General features: G+C 45.0%; 1 protein-coding gene across 2 annotated transcripts in view; it reads left to right on the top strand.

Moving 5' to 3' along the window:
* Positions 1–10,915: 10,915 nt before the first annotated feature.
* Positions 10,916–23,729, top strand: part of POLR2H (RNA polymerase II, I and III subunit H) — a 33,989-nt gene continuing 21,175 nt past the window's right edge. The window contains exons 1-2 of one of the 2 annotated variants that reach the window (XM_086944946.1): positions 10,916–11,159; positions 12,751–12,834. In XM_086944946.1, coding sequence (XP_086801072.1) covers positions 11,087–11,159; positions 12,751–12,834 — 157 coding nt within the window. In that variant the 5' untranslated portion in view covers positions 10,916–11,086. Of the gene's footprint in view, positions 11,164–12,750; positions 12,835–23,729 lie in introns of both variants that reach the window. The other variant, XM_086944947.1, reaches the window with a different exon arrangement.

Here is a 23,729-nt window from a genome sequence, read left to right as displayed (position 1 = left end):
TGTAAGGTTATGAATTACAATCTAGTGAATATAATACTGTATTATAAAGTGTGCCAACAGAATACATTTGTTCTCTGTAATACAAATTTATGAGAACAAAAAGAAAAAATGAAAGTAGTCCCTTAACCCAGAGAAATGCCAGAGGCACTTGCCAAGAGAGAAATAACTTAAGGACTATTTCACTATCATAAAGGCCAGAAACCTGGGTTCAGGAAGATTGGATAATCTTATTATTTTCATTTATATACACACAGAAGGGTGTTCTGCCACTGCTGTCTTGTTTATGGGTCTATGACCCACAGAGATGGCCAATTTCAATGTGTTTACAGTCCTGTAGACCACGCCTGTCTTGGCCTTCTTCAAGAGGACATTCAAGATATGGACAGTGGTTACTTGCATTTGATCCAGGTGTCTCTCAGTACACCAACCATGCCATCTTCTCCATGCTGACCAATAACTCTTAACGATGCCTGCCTGAGGCCAGTGCTTGTCTGATGCAACCTTATGTGAATTCTGAAAGTTCATCATTCATCCATCTTTGCCTGAAATCCTCTAGGTCATCAGTCTGAGATGTCCAGGTACCACTAGTGTGTGAGGATGTCCCCATCAGTCTACTAAGCTGTCAGGAATTATTAGCAGAGCAATTGGAAGTTCCCACTATAGTTCTATTAGTATTGGAAACCACACTTGTGATCTCCAAATAGGAGTCACTAGAATCGAATTTGCTCTTTATCGCCTTATGTGAGCTGTCACTTCGGCTACCAAAGCTGAAGGGGGAAAAGGCATATTTCTGACCTAAGAACCAACCCTGTAGGAAGTCATACAGTGCAGTGGCTTCTGGGTTCAGCCTTCAAATGAAGAATACTGGCAATTGGTTGTTCAACCTGGACAAAAAGAGGGCCCTGTGGCATGTCATCAGGACTTCAAAGATCACCCAATTCAATTTCCAGTTGCTGGTTGTTAGACCTGTCTGCCATAGGGTGATCTTTTCCTCAACTTTTTGCCTTCCTCCGCTATTTTTTCTGGCCTTGTTTTTGCAGGCATTATGGCTCTTAACCACGGCTAACCATTGCTAAAGTGCACGTACCCTCTCCTCTAAACATGGTAATATTGGCTCATACCCAATTGGCATATTTAATTTAGTAATACGTACTTAGTAAAGTGGTACTATGAGTGCCCAGAACCTGTAAATTGAATGCTACTAGTGGGCCTGCAGCACTGACTGTGCCAACCACTTTTAAACATATTGCAGGCCTGCCATTATAGAGCTGGTGTGTGCAGTTTAAACTGCCATTTCAACCTTGCAAAATAAGCCTTTTCCCAGGCCCAAACATTCCTTTTTAATATATGTCACCCCTAACGTAGGCCCTGGACAGTCCCAAGAGCAGGGTGCAGTGGATTTAGAAAGCAGGACTTGTACATTTAAGTTTTACATGCCATGGTAATTAAAAAGGATTTAATGTGTTCTCTTTCATAGGATAACATTGGAGTTGCCTTATTACATTGTATAAGTATAATTACAAACTGTATCAATAAAACAGATTTAAAAAAAAAAAAAAATAAGTATAATTACAAATGGGAAGAGAAAACGCGTTCATGTTTGGTGTCTCTTGAATACTAATTTTAAATCCTAACTGATGGTGAAGCTGGATTTTAAATTACACTTCTGAAAATGCCACTTTTACAAAGTTGCCATTTTCTTGCCTTAGCCATTTGGTGCCTGCAGCCTGCCTCTAGCCACATGACTGAGTGAAGTTGTCAGGTGGGCTTTGTGAATTCCTCCGAGACAGCCACGCACAATGGGAGCTTAGGTGTGACTGAGTGGGCGATCACTGGCAGTAAGAGAGGGAGGAGCTAGGCTAAGCCTCAATTACACCTGAATAGGCTATGTCATGCCTCCACACAAAGGGCTGCATACCCCTGTAGTTACCCTGGGCGGGGAAGTAGGGACATTTGTACACTTCAAAGGCATACCGCTAGAAGCTTCTCCCCACTTCAAAGGGACAACTGGGTGTAAATACTGGACATCAGACACCAACTCCTCAGTACACTTCTGGACCTGTGGATACTCTGCCAGAAAATACTACTGTGCTGCTACAAGGACTGCCACTCTACTGGACCTCTGTTCTAAAGGAACTGGTGCCCTTCTGTGCTGACCTGCTGCCTACTGCCCTCTTGTCTGGGGAAGAAGAACAGGATCTGCAACTTCATCTGGTACCCAGGATCCCCAAGTGATTTAAATGGCTAATCTGCTGGCCTCCTGATCTGAGTCTCAGGGACATAAAAGTTCCCCAACAGCTCCAGCGAGGTGCTGAACCCTCAAGTGGAGCCTCAGAAGTCCTGGATCCTTGGTGTGGCTCTGGAACTCTTGAAATCAAGCTTTTGGGCTCTTTGGTTCAGTGAGCAGGCCTGCTCTCACTGGAACTGTGCCGCTCGCTTCGAAAATCAGTGTGAGCCGCCGCAGCCTGTCTCTTCACACAGCAGCATTGACAGCCAGCGGGGGACTGCTAACGTGAAGCTCCAGCCTGCCTGTCTTTGACAACCGGTCTGCACTTCGCCGTACACCCACCACCACCCACAATGCTCTCCTTGCTAGCAGCCACCCTATCCAATGTGAACGAGACTCTTGGCACAAAACCTGAGAAGGGAAAACTTCCCCAGAACTAGACTGGGACTGTATCCAACCCTTACTCCATCATGGTCAGCCTGATCTTTGACCCGGTCCAGTGTGTCCAGATAGCCATGGTTGAAGCTTTCTACTTGTAGGCACTACATTGCAATTTATCCTTTCAAAATTCATAACTCACGTTCTACCAACTGAATTTTCATCATTTTGGACTTGTTTCATTTATTATATTCTGCTCGATGTTTCTAACCTGGTGTGGTATATTTTTGTATGGTGTTGTCACTGTTTTACTGTTTGAACTTTTGCATAAATACTTTACACATTGCCTCTAAGTTAAGCCTGACTGCTCTGTGCAAGCTACTAGGGATTTGAGCACCGGTTAATTTGGGGCTTGCTTGTGCCTTACACTGACTAGGACTGTGGTTGCTGCTTGACCATGACGCACACATTGCCAATCAGTAACCCAATTTCCAAACGTCCTGTTCGGATATGAGTCCATCACAAACTGCTAAGCCAGGTCCTCTCTGAACCAGAACACAAACAACCCAAGGTAGGCCTCACCTAGTGGAACAGTGACCAGTGGCACTTTGGCCAAAAAGCGATGGACTGGAATTTGGCTCAGAGCGATTGCAGGAGGCTGAGAATAATTCAACCATTTCGTTCATCACATTGTTGTTTATTGGAATTGAAGCCCCAAGTGCATTGGGTATTCCCAGCCAGGGGTCACTGTACCATCGCACTCAAACTACACCCTACTGATGAGCACCAGCTGGGGAGAAACCAGTCTGGGGTTCCTTGCGATCCCTTCTGGAGGGGGCCTCACCTAGCAGTTTGACAATTACTATTCCAATGAGAAGCAGGGTCAGTACTGATTAAAATAAGCTGTGCCTTTGTCTAGAATGGGATGGTGGGTGAAAAACGAATGTGGCCCACAGCGATTGCCAAAGACTGGGATAATTCAAGCACGCCGTCCATCACATTGTTGTTTATTGAATTGGTGATGACAGCAGACACACTATTCTGGCAAGTTGCCTGAGAGAAACCTTCTCTGTTCTCATGGCTGTCTTAGTTCCTTTTTGATCTTCGATAGTTTCTATTTCTTGGGAAGAACCAGAGAGACGTTCACTAAGTCTATCAAGAAGCCCTCAAAGCACATTGATTGACTCTGTATCAGGTCTGACTTCTCTTGACTTATCACAAAGCCCAATTCCGGTAGTAAGACAGTAACAGTTGTCATGTTGAATTGTGATTATGTCTGCATTTATCCATCAAAACGATATCATCCAGATGGATTATTAGCCTGAATCTGCTTCATCTCAGAAATTCCACCACCGGATGTAGCAACTTCGTAAAGCACCACAGCACCGATGACAGACAGAACAGAAGCGCCAAGGATTTGCTCACCTGGTCACTCCAAATAAATTGCTGGAGTCTCCGGTGAAGAGCGTAAATGGGAAGCATTAGATAAACATATTTCAAGTTGAGCCTGATCATCAAGTAGTTCGGGGTAGGCCGTCTCCTAGGAGATGACACATCTCCATTATGAAGTGTTGATAGATGAGCCAGTCATGGAAAAATTCTGATTTATTACTGGTCTAAATCCTTTGTAATTTTTCTCCACCACAACAATGTTATTCTAGAAACCTCTTTAGTAGAGAACTGATTTGAAGTTCGCTCCTTTAGCCTCCAGTTTTGTTCCTGTCATTAAATCCATTTCCTGAACAGAAATCCTCAGAGGTTGGGACAAGAGGTTTGCATTAGAGAACCATAAAAGTCAATGTGAAACCCTTCAGTTGTCTTCAGTAGCCATGGGCCAAATATGATCTCCCTCTATTCATCCTGGTTTGTTAGCTCCGCCTCTGAGGTTATGCCTGTTGCCCCTGCCAGATTATCTTGAGGAGAAGTATGTCTCTAACTGGTTCCCATCGTACCAGCCATTGTTCTTTCTTCCTCGTAAAGAGGCTTATTGGAATGTTCGTCTGGAGGACCGGCCCTTGCATCTTCAGGGCCCAGGACAGACATTCCCATAAAAAGTATTTTTTGATAGATGACTGGGTCTTGTTTAGGCCTAAGAAGGTGAAGATGAATTTTCATAGTTGCTTTACAAAAGGCTTCCCAAATAAAGTGTCCTTAGCAACAGTGTCTGCTTCTGAAGCCAATAGGTCCCATAACCTCAAGACCTGGCTGTTCGAATAAACAGATCTCCATGAAGTAGTTAGTAGCGCCAGCGCCTTGAGACACTCACAGGTGATTTAACCCACTTCGCAAATCCTTGATTGATTGAATAATAAACTGGGTCAATCTTACTCAGGCAGAACCTATGTCTCTTTGCAGATAGGGCACAATTAGCATTGACAAGCATGCAGACCACCCTTTGCCCCCAACCTAACAGCACCTCAGCAGAAAGGGTTTGCCCAAGACTTTGGCCTCCAAGATCTTCATGGCAGCATCTCCACGTCAGGCAGCTTGCCCTGACAGGGCCTCCATGAACAATCAATTGCTTGCTTTTAGGACCTTCTACATATTTGGGGAAAAATACAAATTTGAGGGTCCGTATCTGGAGTTGCAGTCACGTTGCCCTCCAAAAGGGGTCTGGAGCATTCTGCCTTCAATTTTGCTCTAACCTCCTTTTTGAGAGGTTGTATGATTTTTTGTGACATAGTGTGCCACCTTCTGCTCCAAAATGCAGTCTGAAGATCAAAGGTGGTATAGATTCTTTCATTCAAATATGTCTGATTGAGGCACCACCTACCTTCTGAGTCCCTAGCAAAAAAGTGAAAAACTTCAAAATGGTGACAAATAGGATGTATTCCTGCAGCGCAGTACCACTAGCAACTGATCCATAGCACATAACTTTGCTTTATCAGAGGTCCAAGAACTTTGCTTTATCAGAGGTCCACATTCCAGTACTCATCATGTAAGCGAACACTTTACTTTATTCAAAACAGAACACACAAAGAATATCTAATGACTAATGATAATAACACAAAAATAACAGCCCGCAGGGGTGGAGTGATGTCTCCCTGTCTGAGAAGAAGTCATCCTCATAATTACCACCTTCCCCTGATTTTGGGGAATTCATGTTGGATTCATTGTTTGGCGTGACCATGTCAACAATTTTCAGACGAGTACCACTCCCGAGAACGTGTCTGAGCACATGTGCATTCTTATGAAACACTTAGCACATTTTATTGAAGCCTTCCAGTTGCTGTGCGTCACGCTTCCTGGTTCCCTTTGTGCGGCATTGACCATCCTACTCTATACCTATACCAGGTCTTGTGTTTTGATGGTGGTATTCCCACATAGGAATTGGAAATCTCATGGTCAGTCTCATTAATTGGTCACTAACATCCTAAGTGCTTCTGAGAACACCAATGAAACTCTGCACCTCCCTAGGAAGTCTTTGCCCCAGAGGAGGTCATTCTTCTTCTCCCCCGGCATAGAAAAGTGAGTATTTGAGATCCTTAATGGACTCCATAATGTAAAAGAGGGCCAAAAACACCTAGTTAGAAATTAGTGTGAAAAATGCAGTTATTACTGAACCCATAGACACCCTGGGCTCCCACTCACAGGTACTCAAGAAGAAGCCTGTGTATAAATATCCCAGGGTTGAAGCCTTATCTCTGAGCAATGTATGGCGAGTGGAGATGCTCGCAGGATCCCAGTCAGTCACGGTCACTGGAGTGGGAAGTTTCTCGTAAGCGGTGTGACAGGTGAGAAGTTTAAGCTACAGGCACCTGACACAAAAAAAAGGGCATTCGCTGAGAAAGGCTACCTCTTGGCACCACAGCGCCACCTACTAGCCTCTGTTTACGCACTGAGACTTTGGGGTTTTCCAAGGCAGGGCCTGCTGGGCTACTGCCAGACATGCAAGCGTTGCGCTCCTGTTTAGGGCAAGAAAGTGAACACTACAAAAGTCTCTGAGATAATCCCATTAGGAGCTATCAATACAATCCATAATGTGTATTTAACTGAGCAGCAAAGAAGAGGGAAAGGGATAGGCTACACTTGATGGGACTGTCTGATTGGCGGACTTGGTATTATTTTGTTAGTTGTTCTTTACCTCAGAAATGTAGCTTGCACAAGATAAAGGAATAAACTTGGTAACAACTGGTAATACTACGAAGTGAAGAACAGCTCTTCCAAGCATCTCTGGTTATGCAAACGCATTTCAGAATTTCTCTTGCATCCCCGTAAACACACCAGATTGTCACACAAACTGCATTCAGTCTCAGACTGTGATGCTGAACCTGTCTGGTTCACTGCCCTAGCTTTAACAATCAACCAGGCTGTTTCTTGAGGCTGCTGCAGACATCACCAGTTCTCATGCCATAGTGATTTATCATGTTGTACCCCTCACTGATCTATATCTCTATTCACTCTGTAAAATGGCTGGATTTCCCCTCTTGGAGCCACCCTCTCAGCACTGACTTGTTAACTTAGAGTAGAGGCTAACTGAGCATGCACTCTGGAGTTCAATGTGGCATGGAGCGGTGAAGAGTATGGTATGGTAAGTGCTGAGTGTCCTCGACCTAGGGCAGATGAGCCATTGGCTAACAGATGGATCGTCCCCCTGGGAGTAACATCAGTCCTAGCTGGTACATGCATATGTTTCATAAACCTTGTCGCCAAACCCTTGTCCTTCCAACATATGCCTCCCTGGGTATCCCACCATGCATCCTCGACTGCCAACTATACTAGGCACTATTTTCCACTCCCCCTAAAGCCCCCTAAAGCCCCCAATACCTCTCCGACCCTCTGGAGCTGCAGAGTGCTGACCTACTGGGCCCCACCGGTTCTCCTCAACATTGCCATGCGCCACATTTGGCACACCAACAGGAAATGTCACTTAGACTCCAAGGACCACATCTCACATAACAATACTGAGAAGGGCCAGGCGGTGCATGTCCAAGCACAGTGAGACACAATTGTCTGGTGTAGACATTGAGCAGTGATACAGCCCTTTGGACCAACCCTCTTACCATTCGTCCTCCAATGGATCTTTTCTTTCCAGACTGAGAGGTGATGGGAGTTAACATTACATCAATCTATTTCAATTAACAGTGTAAACCATTTGGCTACACAATAAGGACCAGGAATCAGTAACTATAGTTAAGAATGTTTATTACAAGTTAGCAAACAAGTTATGGGTACATGAATTTCAGCCCCATGCTATAAAGATACAGAATAACAACTGGGAAATCCTACCTTAAAGAAGTTTAGACATACCAGTATCAGTCAAACAAGAAGTTCAGTCACAGCTATACAAAAAGACTAATAATAAGATCTTGTGCTCAGATAAGAGTTCCTCATCTTCTCTTCTTAACAGGAGTTTAATCTAGAATCATCTAAGTTAAAGTCCAAACTAAGTAAATGTGTTTGGAACCTATATGATCTCAAAATCAAGGAACTGCAGAAAAATAGGGAAATACAGGAAAGTGTGGGAAATGAGAGAAGGTGTAAGTGTTGCAGAAGCTTGGTCAAAAGTCTTCTTGGGTCTGGGGAATTTTGAGCATTTGCCTAAGCCACACTCTGCAAGAGTCAAAGGGAATAAGCATAGAGGTCTAAACCTCTTAAAGTACACGGAAAAGAGGCTCTAACATCAGACAGTGTAGACTCAAATTATTTGCACCAAAATCACTTAGGTACCGCCCCTTGGTTCACATTATCAGATTTTCCATTGTCCTTTTACATTTTTAAGGTGTAAGCTGCAACATTTACGAAATCTCCCACACTGAACATGGGAACAACATTGTCCTTGATCATCCAAGCCATGTTGTAATATTCCTGAAGGGAACTCTTCAGTTGTTCTTCTCAGGCTCTTTCTCTATCGGTAATAAAGTGTTGTATCTATTCCCAAACTAACAATGTGTGCGAACGCACCATCAGGGATGAATTCATACAAGCAGAAATGGAAAACAGTATTTTACGCAGAGTGAAAACAGACCTTGTGAGGGAAATTTTAGAATATTAAATCACAAATTAATATAACTTGTCAGCACATCAGATTCATACTGCATGTGGCATACAGTAAACGTTTAATAAGAATGTGTAAGTATGGCTAAAAACTATATTTTATATGAAAGATAAATGAAACATTAGTGCACATATCAAATAAAACCATTATCATTTCTAAAGTAAGCACATACTATATATATATATGTGAGGATGGTTTATTTATCAAGTTTCCCAAAAATACCTTATTTAATACGGTTAAGGCACACAGTGTTATGTAGACATTCTCTACACAGTGAATGCACTTCAATAATGATGTCAAGGGTAAATCTGTGTTAATGTTGTTAGGCCACACACGAAACATGTGCTAAGTTCACATTTTGGTTTTGCATTTGTGACGTGTAAAAGTGAAGTCAAAATTACGCTGCTCCAGTAACAATAGCCCCTAGTTGCCAAATAAACTTTAGGGTGGAGGATGCAGAGTAAGTTAAAGCATCTTCTTGCTCTCAAACGGCTGTTCTAAAGCTGAATTTTAAACTTTCTGATGAGGAGCATAATGTTTTGGAAAAACATGAGACAGATCGCATGGCAAATATATTACAAATGCCAGCTTCATATAGGCACATGCAGTGTCATGACGGGAGGGGAAAAGAAAGAAGAGATAGAGACCGTAATTCGAAAAAGCACAGGTAGAATGGGAGGAAAATTAAAGAAATAAGGGAGTGAAGAAGGAACAAAGAGAAAGGGAACAAGAGACTTGGAAAGGAGAGAGAGAGAAGAGCGTGGGAAGTGCAATTCAAGGACCATGGACCTAGCAAATGGATAGAACGACTGGTCAAGACATAAGGGAAACAAAAGTCTGTGCAGCATGGTCACATCTGCAGTTCGCGGGTGGGGTGGACTCAGCACATAGTCAGCGGCTGATGCGGTTCATCTCATTTTAGACAGGTTTTGACAGTCAAACGCTGTCTATCCTGTTCTTAAATCTTCCAATAACAAAGTGCCTAGAGGCACCCAGCACCCTTGTGCCTTATGAGAAAAGATTTAGTTAAAGTCCTTGCAAAAGAAAGGATTTAAAATGCGTTGCAGCTATTTTAGGGCAGTGGTTAGGACATTACCCATGTGCATACATGCCAACATTTCAGAAGAGCAAAGAGGGAGATAAAGAAAAAAAAAATCGGGAGAATGGGGCCTTGAATGGGGTAACTGGCATGTATGGGCTTTGGAAGTGTGCTCCTGCAGGATTGGACATTTGAAACACAAATGCACGCTTTTTTCATACCTTTCAGAAGCATGGAGCGCAATGGCAGGCAGAGAGAGGGTGATGCAAGTGTTGTGCACTGGCCTGGCAGGCTGCTGGCAGTGCATGCTCCCCCCACCCGTGTGACAGCCCAGGCTAAAACAGCTTTTTGTGCACACACACAGACCCCCCCCACCAATACTTCACAGGGACCATTCCCTTGTTAATTACGCTTTGTTAGTTTTTCACCCCTTCTAGAGCCCCTGCATCCCCGCTCTGACTATTGCTGGAAGACTTGGCACTTTACACAATGCCAAGCCCTGTCAGCTGAAACCTCGAGGAATCGGGTTTTTGCTTGCAGGAATCGGGAGGCGAGAGACTAGCTTCGAAATCGGTAGTCTCACGTCTGAATCGGGAGGGTTGGCATGTCTGCCCATGTGGTTTTGTTTATCGATATGTGCCAAGAGACCCGATTTTTTTTTAGCAAAAAAGGCTTTATGGTGGGGATCTCCTTCTTGAAGTGCCTTTGCAACACTGTATGACAATGGGCAAGATGAAAAAAGTCTCCCTCTCTCTGGTTTCAAAATGTAGACATGTATGTGCCTGACTTTTGTCATTATATCTACCTTCTATATTTAATTTTATTCAGAAAAACGTAGGGTAGTGTTTACGTCTCTACGTTATACATTTGCTGAATCAATATTATACACAAACTTCAAATAAAATTGAGACCGGTTTCTTCTGCTCCTATTTCACGTATAAATACATCAAAGAAGGGGCAGATCTCGAATTTCTCGATTGGATAGACAAAAACATTTTTAAATAAATCTGTACTTCGGTCTATTTTACTCCGGAAATACTACATAATGGGCCGGTCCGCTTCTTTGACAGCTGCCATGTTAATGTCAGGCAATGTGCTGTAGCAGACCGGAAGTTCTTTCTTCTCCACCAGTACTCCCATCCTCGCCCTCCCACACCTCAGCTCACAGTTACATTGCGGGGAAACCTCGAAGTCTCACGCCACTCCTTGGTCTATTTCAAGAAGCTCGGGTTTTGCAAAATACGTATAACCAGACAGTGCAGTTTTGCCCAGCGCTGTCAAAGGCAACTGCCATCTTAGAGTCAGGCAAAGCTCACAGCGTGTTTCAAGGGCTCTGACCCGGAAACAGAATGGTGCGCCTTTGGCACGTTGTACGAGTGCTAGACGGATTGTACCGGGAAGGGAAGCAGCATTGGCTGCAGAGCCCCCCTAACGGCGAGGAACCATGGCGGGGATATTGTTTGAAGATATCTTTGATGTGAAGGATATAGACCCGGAAGGAAGGAAGTTCGACCGAGGTGGGTCAGTTTAACCTGCAATTACTCATCCCGCTAACTAATCTGCTACGACGAGAGACTGCTTTATTATTTCCCAAAGCATGATCGGCCCTCCGAAAAGCCCTTCCCGAGTGTCCCACCCCTACTGTTTTTCTCGGTACTACGCTAATAAGATTGTCTCGCCCTATACTCTCCAGATATAGTCTGCTGTGTATCCTTGACACCCTGCTTGTTTTGTTGTCCAGCTCTTTGCGGATTCTCTATATTGCTACTCCTGTTACAGTTCTAATGTCCTTTGTAAAGTCTTTGCTGTCAGCTGACTTTGTAATAAGTTTACTTTATTCATTCAATACCACGACACAGCAACCAGGGGAGTAGCTTAGTCAGTTAGATTCGGGGAGGGGAGTTCTTGTGAAGCAGCCCCACCAAGAGCAGAGTGCCTCTTGCTCAGCTCATTCTCAACCGTCACACTTCACCTCACAGGCACCCAACATTCCAATACGCATCATCACTCCAACATTCCATGCAGCACACTGGCTGTGCAGGTGGTGAAAATGGCATAACATTAACATGAACAGGATACTACATATTCCCCTTTCTTATACAACAGAAGAAGACAGTGGTATGGCTTTATAACTAATTTTTGTTAGTGTCACTGTCATAGCATCAGTATGTAGGTGTCTTTGCAGTGGTCACAGTTAACCACTGCACTTATGAGTTATGACCAGTTCTGCTTCATTCCTCTTCAACAATTTATATTTGTACATGCATTCCATTAAAAAGTTTGATTGACAGGCCTTTATGCTAACACTGAAACCCTCCTCCCAAACATACACATATATTCCTGCCATGCTTCCCATGACTTTACATCTGACACCATACTTCACCTTACACTTGACATCAGTGATATTACAAAAGATGCTCAATGCCACTGAACCCCAGAATCTACTAGGCTGGCCATCTTAGTTTGAGAGCAGGGGCTGGTCTTTCGCAGGTGTGCAAACTTCCTATGCCCATTTCGGTGGTGGCAAGTGGGCTCTCACCATAGTTTTGCTGCAATAGCTTATTGCCTGTGACATTGCTAAACCCAGCATGGCCAGACATGACCCCGACAATTCCCAGTAGTGTCTAGATGACTTCAGTTATACTCAGGAAGCTTTCATCCAAGCCATTCACACAAGTTTAGTGCTCTTTACCTATCATACCCACCGATACACTCACAGCTCTGTCTTACCATTCTGCATAGAGGCCTCCGTTTTAAGCCGCATCCATGCTGTGCCCCCAGAACCCAGCCTTCTGCTGTGCATAGCAGGATCTGGACATCTTCCATGATCCGCAATTATCTGACATTGTTCTGCCACAACCAGTCAATTTGCTGATTCTGGCCAAGAGGAGAAAATGATCCCACGTCCACTTGGATGCAATTTCTGTTTTTGTAAAATATATAGTCATACTAGCTGGTCCCAGTAGAACCGTTTGTTTTGGTGTACGGGGGGGGGGGGGGGGGGTTCATCTCAAATCCTTTAGAGACTAATGCTTAGGTGTTCAGTGTAACTGAGAGTACTAACCTTAGTGAAAACATCTGTGTAACAGTGTCCCCTTTCCCCCTCAGTTTCCCGTCTACATTGTGAGAGTGAGTCATTTAAGATGGACCTTATTTTGGATGTGAACATACAAATATATCCAGTGGACCTTGGTGAGTTCATTGACTGTTATATCTCCTTCATTTGTTAACTACAATGTGTGTTCTTCTTTCCCTATGTTCCTCTCTGCATCCTAATGAGTTGCGATGGTAAACATGTAATTGGGGCTGACTATGAATGCAGAAGGGTTAGCTGTTAACAGTAGTTTACACAGCCACTAACATTTCAATTTGAACTTGATATGCTTAGCAAGGATGTCATAAAACAATTCGTAAGATGCTTATTGTCCTCTTAGAATGTGGAGCTGGCTGCTTGGGTTTACAGCTGTGGGTACTGGATAGTCCTATTCCAACCCTAAGTTTTGCATACTCACCTTGATTTTATCTTGATGGATGACCCCCACCCCCCCCCCCCCCCCCCCACACCCCCCACACACACACAGAAAACATTTACGCATTGGATTCGCTACTTAACATGACTTCGTTTTAATTTGGTTGTCTATTTTAACTTTACTTTTGTTAGGTACTATTACTGCCAAGGTTTCTCTAGACCTAGTGTAATTGAAATATTTTTGCAGCAAAGTTCGTGTATTTGGTGTCTGACGACACCTCAGAATCAATGGACGAATGCATATTTAGTAGGAAAGCACACATATGAAGTACCAGAAGCCACTTTGCAGTGCCACCAGTCCTGTATATCTAGTATATGGGTTTTCTGAAGATTGACTATAGTCCAGAAAACTGCTCTGGATTGGGTTAGAGCAGCCGATGTAGAGGACTGTATTGCTGTTGCAGTTTTCGTCAGGGAGTTAGAGTGAAAGAGTCATCTTACGACTAAAGTTCTGTTCTCCACAAAGCTTTTAATGTGTGTTATCTCAATATGCAATATAATTAACTAGCGCAGTGACCAGATTGCATGTCATCTTTCAGTCATGTTAAAATTGGTGAGGTGCAGTATCTTATTTGTAGGGGAAACCACTGCTTAGAACATGTTGGAATTGATATTTATGTATGAAATGTCATCACGGACACTAACAGTTTGCCTTCCATATATGTGTTTTAAGACTCATCTCAAGCTTTTCCCTGTTCCAATAAATTGTGATACATTTATTGAAATATCGGAGAAGAGAAAAGGAAGCATATTGTACTGTTTACTAATATACTGTATTAGATTTGGATTTGTCTAATGCATGATATCCCTGAGGGTGTGCTAAAGCACAGGGGGGATTATCATTTTAACTACTTTCCCTCTTCTCCTCTATGCAATGTTTTGAGATTACCAATGTTTATTTCTATCTTGGGTCTTTTCTAAACCAGAATACATATTCCGTTTTCTGATAGTTCTCGAGCTTTAGTTGGTACAGGATGGATATTGTCAAAGCCTTCTGCCTTCGGTTTGGACCTGAAAACAATATTCATTCAAGGGTATCGTCTCAGATTTATTTTTCTTTAGTATGTACTCTGGCCCATCTATGAAAGATATTGTTTTCAACAACTCTGAAACTTAAGTCGCAGACGTGGAATAATACGACATCATCAATATTGGTTGTCGGGTTTCTTTTCACAATATCGTATAATTTTACTGCCGACTTAATTTAAGTTCAAAAGAGCACTGCACACATCAAGAACAAGCATTGGCATAACCCATAGGTCTCGCTTTTGGGACCGTATAAGTGTTTAGCCTCTGCTTGTTTGCTCTTGACCTAGATTTAGCAGCCCCCACTATCAGAGGTCATAATGGCAGGAAAGGATCACAGGTGCGGCAAGAAATATCAGTAGAAGTACCTAAATAAGGCTTTTTCCCTACATTGCCTTAATTGGCGCTTTCTCAAACAGCTTCACATTCCAGTCGAATGGGAGATCAGCGAAATGGACATCAATTGAGATAAATGATGAGGATTCCCTTTGCTGTTCTTAAAAAAGTTATTTATAGCCACATCTTCAGAAGGTAATGCAATCAACCCTAATAAACCAACGAGACATGAGTAAAAGGTACCGTTAGCCTAACGTACTGTGAGGTTTGGTCTAATTGAGTTCCAAAATGAAATTTGAGTTTAATTGAAACACAGGATGAAAAGAGCACCAGCAGTTATTTCATGTATCAGAAAATGTACTGAGCACTTTGTATAAAGGTTTTACAACGCAATGCTCTAAAAAAAGAAACTTCCCAGTCAGACATATAGATGTAAACTGATGTTCAGAGTTGTGTGTGGTCACCTACCAACCTGAAAATGCGCCACTGACAACTATGCATAGTATAAAAAACAACCTTTCAAAGTGACAATGAACATTGAAATACTCGCTGGGAACAAATTATTTACTCAAATCCAAAAACTAAAATTTAGAGAGAAATTAATGATGGCGCCGTTCGAGTTGACGAGAATAAAAATGAATAAGATGCCAGTTGTCAGCTATATTTTGTAGGACATGCCATTTCGATGTCCTATCTATCTTGGTAGCGTAGAGGGCACATCCAAGGCACTTGTTACACTAACTATAAGGGAAAACGGAGCTGCTTATGAGGGATCAAGCAGCAGAACGTGGCCTATGAAGCAAGTGTTCCTTGTGATATTCTGCCATAATCCGTCATTTTATGAGTGACCTGTTAAGATGAGTGAGTACAAATGCAGAGCCCCTTTTATGGACTTTGGATATTATCTAACTGTAAGTGTCACATAAACAGGGTATCAATTACAGCAATACCTGGCTTTAAAGATCATCAAAAAATATTCTTACGTGGACGCCCCGCTGCTGTTACTCGCACCATCTTCATCACTATTGCCGTTCATTGCACATCATCAGGGATTACAAATATCAGATTTGAATCATCGAAGTCAACAGATCTTAAGGCCCAATCCAGAGTTCCATGGGGAATAGATGTTGTAAGTCTGCTTCTTTGACAAGCCGACAAATGAGAGGCTGCTCCGGCTGACTGAAATGTGAAATTTAATGAAGAAGAAAGTGCAAGAGGTTTATTATTCCAGACACTCGCCAAATGCTTCTTAAAATCAATTAGCAGCTGGTGGAACTCTGTTACATTTGCAGGCTGAATAATGTGGTGAGAAATGTTCTTATACAGCAATAGGCCGCCTGACTGACCTGCAGGCAAGGGTTTTTCGTAGTATTTTAATGCATCAATTATGTTATTTTCTGTGTCTGCAAATTGTGACAGTTTGTCGGGAGAATGGGCTCTGTACAACGGTTTACCACTATTACTTGTGGAACTGGCAGCTGCGATAATGAGAAAAGACTGGAAATTAGATCAACACCCCGGGTGAGCACATTGTATGTTCTACATATCGAATGCATCTGTGGCCTTCCTGCCAACGGGTAGGTGTACCAGCTAAACGATAAATTGTAACTGTTTGCAACACCCCAGAATGACACTTTTCACCCGTTACACAGAAACTTCAATTTGGATGCCTGCTGCGCATTGTAGGGGCCTGCTCTCGCTGAGGGGTAATAATAAAAGGGACACTGACACAGATAGTGGATCGGTTGGACAGGAAGTCCCGAGCGACTTCCTACCGTTTATTTATTGCCTTCAGGCCACGCCTGGCCTGAAGGTGCTACATTGTGTGCAAGTGGTTCCGGGGCTCAGCCGAGACCCTCGGACCACTAGAACGCTACATCCCTTCCCAAGTTAGTTCTTGTTTGCTGTGTTCACACATTGTTCACGAGTAGCACATATATTCTGCTAGTCTCTGACTGGGCTTAGGGTTAGGCCGGAGATGGTACATCTGTCTTCCTCTCGCTGGCGTTGTTGTTCGCACAGGCGATTGCACTGGTGATACTGGTGCCGGTAGAGTCGGTTCTCCTTCATGTGGTGTTGTCCTGGGTTGTTCTTCACGTTGACCCGCTGGCTGGTCATCATTGTGGTTTTCAAAGCCTTCTTCAGCTTCTGCTGATTCCGCTGGGATGCGTTTAAACCAGGATACATTGCGGGTCACCTCCTCTCCATTCCTGTGTGCAGTGACAGCAGTGCCCTTGGTGTCCTTGATGACCCATGGTTCGGGCTCATAGGGTGTCCTGAACTTGCCCCCTGGTCTTCGTGTCCGCAGTAACACCGTATCTCCCGGCGCTAGGTCTCTACTCTGTGCTCTCCTCCTTTTGTTGATCCGCTCATTGTTCAGTCTTCACCTCCGCTGGGTCTCACTGGACGTATAAGGTTCTGGTGCCCAGCCTTCTGTCATCGGGAGACTGTCTTGCCGATTCCCTGCGAACATCAACGACCACAGTGTTCTCTGTGTTGTACTGTGCGGCGTGCTTCGATATTCTCTCAGGAACTGTTGTAGTGCTGATTCTGGGTCGCTTTCCTCAATACTTGCTATCCGTAATGCCTTGTTGATGGTTCGCATGAATCTTTCGGCCTCACCATTGGCTTGCGGCCACTGTGGTGTTATGCGGTGATGTTTGATCCCTAGTGTACTCATAAAGTCGCGAAATTCACTCCCCTGGAAAGGAGGACCATTGTCCGTCTTGAGGATCTGAGGGCGACCAAACATGGCGAATACTTTGCTCAATATGGGCTGAACATTTCTGAAGCTGGTGGATTCAGCTAACTCCATGATGGGATATTTGGAGAATGAGTCTATTAGTACAACCGTTGTTCTCCCATCTGGGAAACTCCCAAAGTCCATGCTTACCCATGACCAGGGTGTAGGGGCATGTTCCTCTGTGATGACAGGCGCTGGGGTTTCAGGAGTGCTGGTGAGTTGGCACAGTCTGCAATTCTTTACCAGGATGTCGATGCTGTTCTCCATCTCTGGGAACCACACCTTCTCTCTCATTCGGCTCTTCATCCGCCGCGTTCCTTGGTGTCCTGCATGCGCCAACATGGTGGCTTGTTCTTGCAAGCTGAGGGGTAATACTATGCGGCGTCCCCTGAGGATCAGTCCGTTTTTTGCCATGCTTAGTTCGTTGTGAACTTTCCATATCTGGCCTAACCTGGAGCGCTCATTCTCTGACCAGTCATTGTTGTCCTTTAAGAATCCACTCCATGTTCCTGTTCGGATGGTGTTTGCCACCTTTTGTAACACTTTGTCTTGAAGGTAATGTTCGATTATCACTGGAATGGACATGGCCTGAGGGCATGCGCTCTGAGCCAGGAGATTGATTTCTTCTTCAAACAGGATCTCTTGTTCTTCGGGTACCATTCCATCTGCGGCCGGATGGCGGGACAGAAAATCGGCTGGGTTCTTTTCACCAGGTCTGTAAATTAGGTCCATTTGATACTGTTGTACTTGAATTGCCCACCTCTCTATCCTCGGGGGTGGATGTGGAGCGGTTCCTCTGAACAGTGGTATCAGTGGCTGGTGGTCGGTGACCAATCGAAACGGGCATCCCGCCACGTATAAATGAAAGTGGTTGCAGGCCCATTTTACTGCCAGTGCTTCTCTTTCAATTTGTGAGTACCGGGACTCTGTGGCTGTTAGTGCTTTGCTGGCAAACGCCAGTGGGGTCCATACACCTGGCTCTGCTTCCTGCGTCAGTAATGCTCCGAGCCCCACCGGGCTAGCGTCGACTAGGATCTCCGTTTTTCTGGTGGTGTCAAAATACGCAAGCGTTGTGGTGTCTAGCAGAGCTGTCTTGATTTTTGTGAATGCTTTCTCTTCTTCTGAACCCCACTTCCACGGTGCATCCTTCTTCGTCAAGTTGCGAAGCGGCTCTGCTATGGTGGCCAGGCCGGGGATGAATCGCGTACAATACTGTGCCATACCTAGAAAGCTCCTCACCTCTGACGCTGTGGATGGGGCTGGCGCATGTTTTATGGCGTGTGACTTGCGGGGATCCACCTTTACTCCGTTGTTGTCGAATATGTATCCAAAGAACTCCACTGATTTCTGGAAGAATTTGCACTTTTCCTGATGAAGTGTGACTCCATGCTCCGACAGCCGTTTGAGTGTTGCACGTAATCGCTGATGGTGTTCCTCACTTGTTTTTGAGTGGATGAGGATATCATCGCTAATGTTCAGTACGCCTTGCAATCCTGATAAGATCTCTTTGACAGTGTTTTGGAAGATCTCGGCAGCTGACGAGATGCCAAAATTCAGGCGTTTGTAGCGCCGCAGGCCCAGGTGCATGGAAAATGTTGTGATATAGCGGCTTTCTTCCGCTAACCGGAGTTGATGATATCCAGCATTGAGATCGAGCTTAGAGAACCATTGTGCTCCGTTGAGGTCAGCTAGAATGTCATCGACCGTCAGTGTGATATGCCTCTCTCGTTTGATTGCCTTGTTTGGCATGCGCATGTCTATGCAGATGCGTATTTTCCCAGGCTGACGGGGTTTTTCGGCGATCACCATTGGTGAAACCCAAGGGGTTGGGCCAGTGACTTTTTCTATTACATCTTGTTTTTTCAGGTTTTCTAGCTCCTTTTCTACTGCCGTTCTGAGATGAAATGGTATTCGTCTGTGCCTGAGAGCGATGGGTTGTATCGTTTTGTCGATATGTAACTTTATTGGCGGTCTTTTGATCATGCCTAATCCTTTGAACAGCGATGGAAATTGCTGTAGTAACTCATCAACTTGGATGCTTTTGACGGCATTGGCGAATGCAATTAGGTGCAGGTCTTCGGCCGTGTGGCTTCCAACAAGGAGGCCGGCTTCTTTGTCCACCACGTGGAACGTTGCAGTGACTTCGTGTTCTTCCGCTTTTACCTGTACCACCATCTTGCCTCGCAACGGGAGTGGCTCTTTCCCGCCGTATGTGAATATTCGGACCTTGGATGGAACTAGTTTCGGTTTAGGATCTAAAGCCTTATAGTGCTGGATGCCCATGACATTCACTGTGGCGCCTGTGTCAATCACCCCGGTTGCCGGGGACCCATCTATGAGTATGTTGCACTTGGGTTGCGGCCGCCGTCTTTGTTTCAGCTCACTTGTGAACGAGACGAAATAGCACTCACCATCTTCATCGTCCGAGGAGTCGTCGAGCCTGTCATGTCTTTGATATGTTGATTTCACGCTTCGTGGTGATTGTTCTTCTTCAATTTCTAGCTGGCGGATCGCTCCAGATAATGATTTCTTCCTGAACGATCCCCTTCCTCGGCCTCTTCCTCGGCATACGCTGGAGAAATGATTTGGGATCCCGCAGTTCGAGCAGGTCTTCCCGCGTGCTGGGCAACTCCCTGCCTCATGTGCTTCCCGCCCACAGTAGCCACATTGTTGTTGTCTCTGTGTTCTGGTTGGCCATCTGCCTCTTCCACCTCGGCTGGACTTGCTGATCGCATCAACTCTCTCTTCCTTGATTGTCGCTCCGGTGTTTGCATTGGTGTTCAAGGCTGCTTCCATTGCTGATGAGCGTACATCTGACAACTCATACGATCTTGCCAGTAGGAGGATTTCCTCTAAGGTGATGTTTGGTTGGCGGAGGATCAGCGTCCTTAGGGGTTTGTTCCTGCACCCTTGTATGAGCTGGGCGGTGACTTCTTTATTCGAGTCATCCTCTGTGCACGTGCTGACGAGTTCACGTAGGCGGGCGTGGAATGCATCCATGCTTTCACCTTCCCTTTGCCTGGACTGCCTAAATTTGAATCTCTCATAATGTGGGTTAAGTTGAGGATCAAAGTGTGCATTAAGTGCTTGCACTGCGGCATCGTAGTTGTTCGATTCTCCTGTGTTCGGGAGGTGTGCAAATACTTTGTATATTTCTTCGCCACCAAAGTGAAGTAGTAGTGAACGCTTCACTTCATTGTCTTTTTCCCTGGTGGCTATAAAATAGTTATTTAGTCTCCCTAGCCATATAGCCCACCTAGGTGCCGCCGTCGACGGGTCTGCCAGTCCACTGAATGGTGGTAATGCTTGCACCTGCGCGTGTGATGAGTGTTGGGATGGTGTCTGCGCTGGCACGCGTTGTTGGGGTGGAGGCTGCACTGCTGCATTTGGTGGAAGCGCAGCATCATTTGCATTACTTGGATGGCCTCTTCCTGCGTTTTCCCCTGGTTGGTCAGACATTGTGGGTGCTGACGGTCCTTTTTAGCTTTAGTGTGATGTCTTTCAGGTGATTAATGATGCTTTGCCAATGCTTGTTGGCTTGTTTGTTGGTTTTGCCAGTGCTTGTTGGCATTAATGTGTCCCTGTGATGTCTCTCTGTTGCTTTTGCCAATGCTTTGTTTTAGTATTGTTCGTTTTTTTTTTTCTTCTCTTCCAGTTATGTGCCTGGGGCAGCTGGGCCTTCTTCACACTTGAAATCGGCTTCGCCGATGTTTTTTTCCGCTTGCTGGTGAGAGCGCTGCTCTGCGCTCGTGTTCCTGTCAGTTTCTGCGTGTGTGAGGCCTAGTCGGGCGTCGGACCCTGCTTCTGCGCATGCTCTGCGCGGCTCCTGAGGCGTTTCTGGGCCTCGATCTCGCCTTCTTCCTCCACCCGGTGCCTGACGCAGCTCCCGCTCACGCTGCTTACCGGGATGTCCTTCTCGTGTGCCTTCTTCCTTCGTGGGCTGAGGAGCGCCACATAGCCTCAGGTGGGGACAGCTTCGACGCCCTCAGGGAAAACTTCGTGGGCCACGCGTCGCTCCGGTTCCGGACTCGCCACAAACGTCGCCTGCAGGTAGGGATATGTACGATCACACGCATCACCAAGATCAAGTGGTCTTGTGCTATTACTATCCTGCGCAACAAGACTGGAGCTGTTTCATTGTTGAATAGATTTGTGAAAGGGGTGACTCGTTGCTTATGGTTTAACATTTTCCTAATCGCAGTAGAATAGCCTCTCGTGTTGCCACTGTAAGATTCTTGACGCATATATGTGTAAACAAAGGTATAGAATGTGTTACTCGTGTCGAGTACTTTTAATGTTGTTTGTAGGGCGATGGGTAACTGTGTTTTTTTCACTCAGTGCTTCAACTTTCTCTACCTGTGATATCTGTTTCTTTAAAGTACTGCAATGAAAACAAAATACCGGGGTAGAAGGGTTCAGTTCTGAAAGTCCTTGTTCAGTCTAAACTAGACATGCAGATTCACCTTTATTCACATTCTAAGGTTCAGTCCGTCGTGGCTTTCTCATAATTTACTATCCATCGCCACTTCAACATTACTGGCAGGCGCTACCCGTGGTCCCCGGCATACTTGAGTAGCAAGGGTTCTGACTTTGCCTTAGGGTGGCAAGTGCACTGCAGGGTGCCTAGAAGTCGCTGGTCCAGTGGCCAGTGCGGCACACTTTGTTGGGTTCACTCAAACCCGACTCGAGATTGCACTGGTCGTGGCTCTGAGGATGGCCAGCACTGGTCAAGATTGAGCTGCCCCTCGACCGTAGCTGTTCTGTCTGTCTCCCTGACTGGACTGGGCTCTGCACTAGAAACAAAGAAGGTGGCAGTCTGTTCCTGGGAGAGCATGCGGACACCCTGGTGGAGGGAGATGGACACGGGTGGCAGAGGCTCTTGTGTTCCTCCCGATCACAGACTACGGATCAGTGGAATCCATGCCTGCCATTCCAATGAGGTGGGAGCTACTGCCATTGTGTCTACAAATCACACAACCGGTCCCCTGTCCAGTCAATGCCCCAGACGACCCTGCAGAGTCCGTCCTGTATCCCCTCTCTCCTTACCCCAGCACTCTAGCTCTCAGCGCCTGGCAACAGCCACTCTCATCTCTCCATAGCCCCTCTTTCACATGTATTTCATTTGCTTTATAGCATCTCTGTCAGAGCACTTTACATCACACCTATATAGGGGCAGATTTACAAGCCCCTTGCGCCACAGGTGCGCGTCACAAAAAGTGACGCACCGGTGGCGCATTTTAGTGCCTCATATTTCCAAGGCAGGAAAAGCCACCCTGCATGACTTTTCCTGGTCTTGTAAATATGGCCCGTTTGCACACAGCACTTTGCGTGAAAGAGGTGTTCCATGGGTGATGCTGTGGGTGTTCCCACGCAAAACCCATGAAACCAGACAAATTTACTAGAAATCTTAAATCTGGAAATGTGTCTGAATGCTATGCCTCCCTAGGGAAGGCATAGGGAGGCGCAAGGAGGAGAAATGTATCCATTTCTCCACTTTTTTTTCCCTCTTTCTATGCGTGTTGCATTCTGCAGCACGCATATAAAGAGGATATCACCTCTGGTGATTGTTTATGTACAGGAAGGTGTCCCTTCCTGCACGTAAACAATCAGTAAAACAATGAAATTTTGCAAGTTCTATGTGTGCTAATGCAGCACGCTTAGAAGTTGAAAAACGCAATTTCTGATTGTTTATATGGAGGAAGGGTTCCCTTCCTGCACATAAACAATCTCCCCACGATGTAGGCATCTTGCACCATGGTGCAAACGTGCCTGTGCATGTGCATGGCAGCAGTTTGTGCGCCACCGCAGGGGGAAGCACAGAGATGCAACATTGTTTTAAATATGTTGCAACCCTGTGCTCTGAAAGTTACTCAGTGCGGCGCAGCCAAATGGCTTGCGGCACACACAGTCCCTTTCCTTGTAAATCTGCCCCATAGAGACATTGATTCATACGTGTAAATCAGTGTATAGAAAGTTTTACATAAGGCAAATGCGACTGCAAGGTGTATGATTCACGTCATTCATACTGGTGGGCATTTTCAAAGAGTGCTTGGTCTGGAGAAGCACAAACTCAGGTTTAAGAACATAATACAGTGGTTAACTTTGACTTTAACAGTAGTAATGTATTTCCACACAAATTAACCTTTTTAGCAGTATCAGGATAATGAAAGACTTGGAAAAAACACATGTTTCTAACTTGTACCATACAGTTTGCAAGCAACTCTTTGATGACATTTTATAGGTCACTGTGCTAGATTACGATTGTCACTTATTACCTGCACAGTAACAAAAGAATATCCATGACAAAAGCAGTAACCACGGACCTATGCACATAAAAAACTGTTTTTTTAAATGCATGCTACACCTTCTTTGCAGTAGGCATATTAACCCTATTTGCTTCATTAGATAAGTCAAAGCTGCCACTGGACAAAACTCTCATCTCTCTCCAGCAGG

This window comes from Lissotriton vulgaris, chromosome 11 (genome assembly GCF_964263255.1).
Source record: "Lissotriton vulgaris chromosome 11, aLisVul1.2, whole genome shotgun sequence".
Classification (NCBI taxonomy): Eukaryota; Metazoa; Chordata; class Amphibia; order Caudata; family Salamandridae; genus Lissotriton; species Lissotriton vulgaris.
This window is presented reverse-complemented; position numbering and strand designations above follow the sequence as displayed.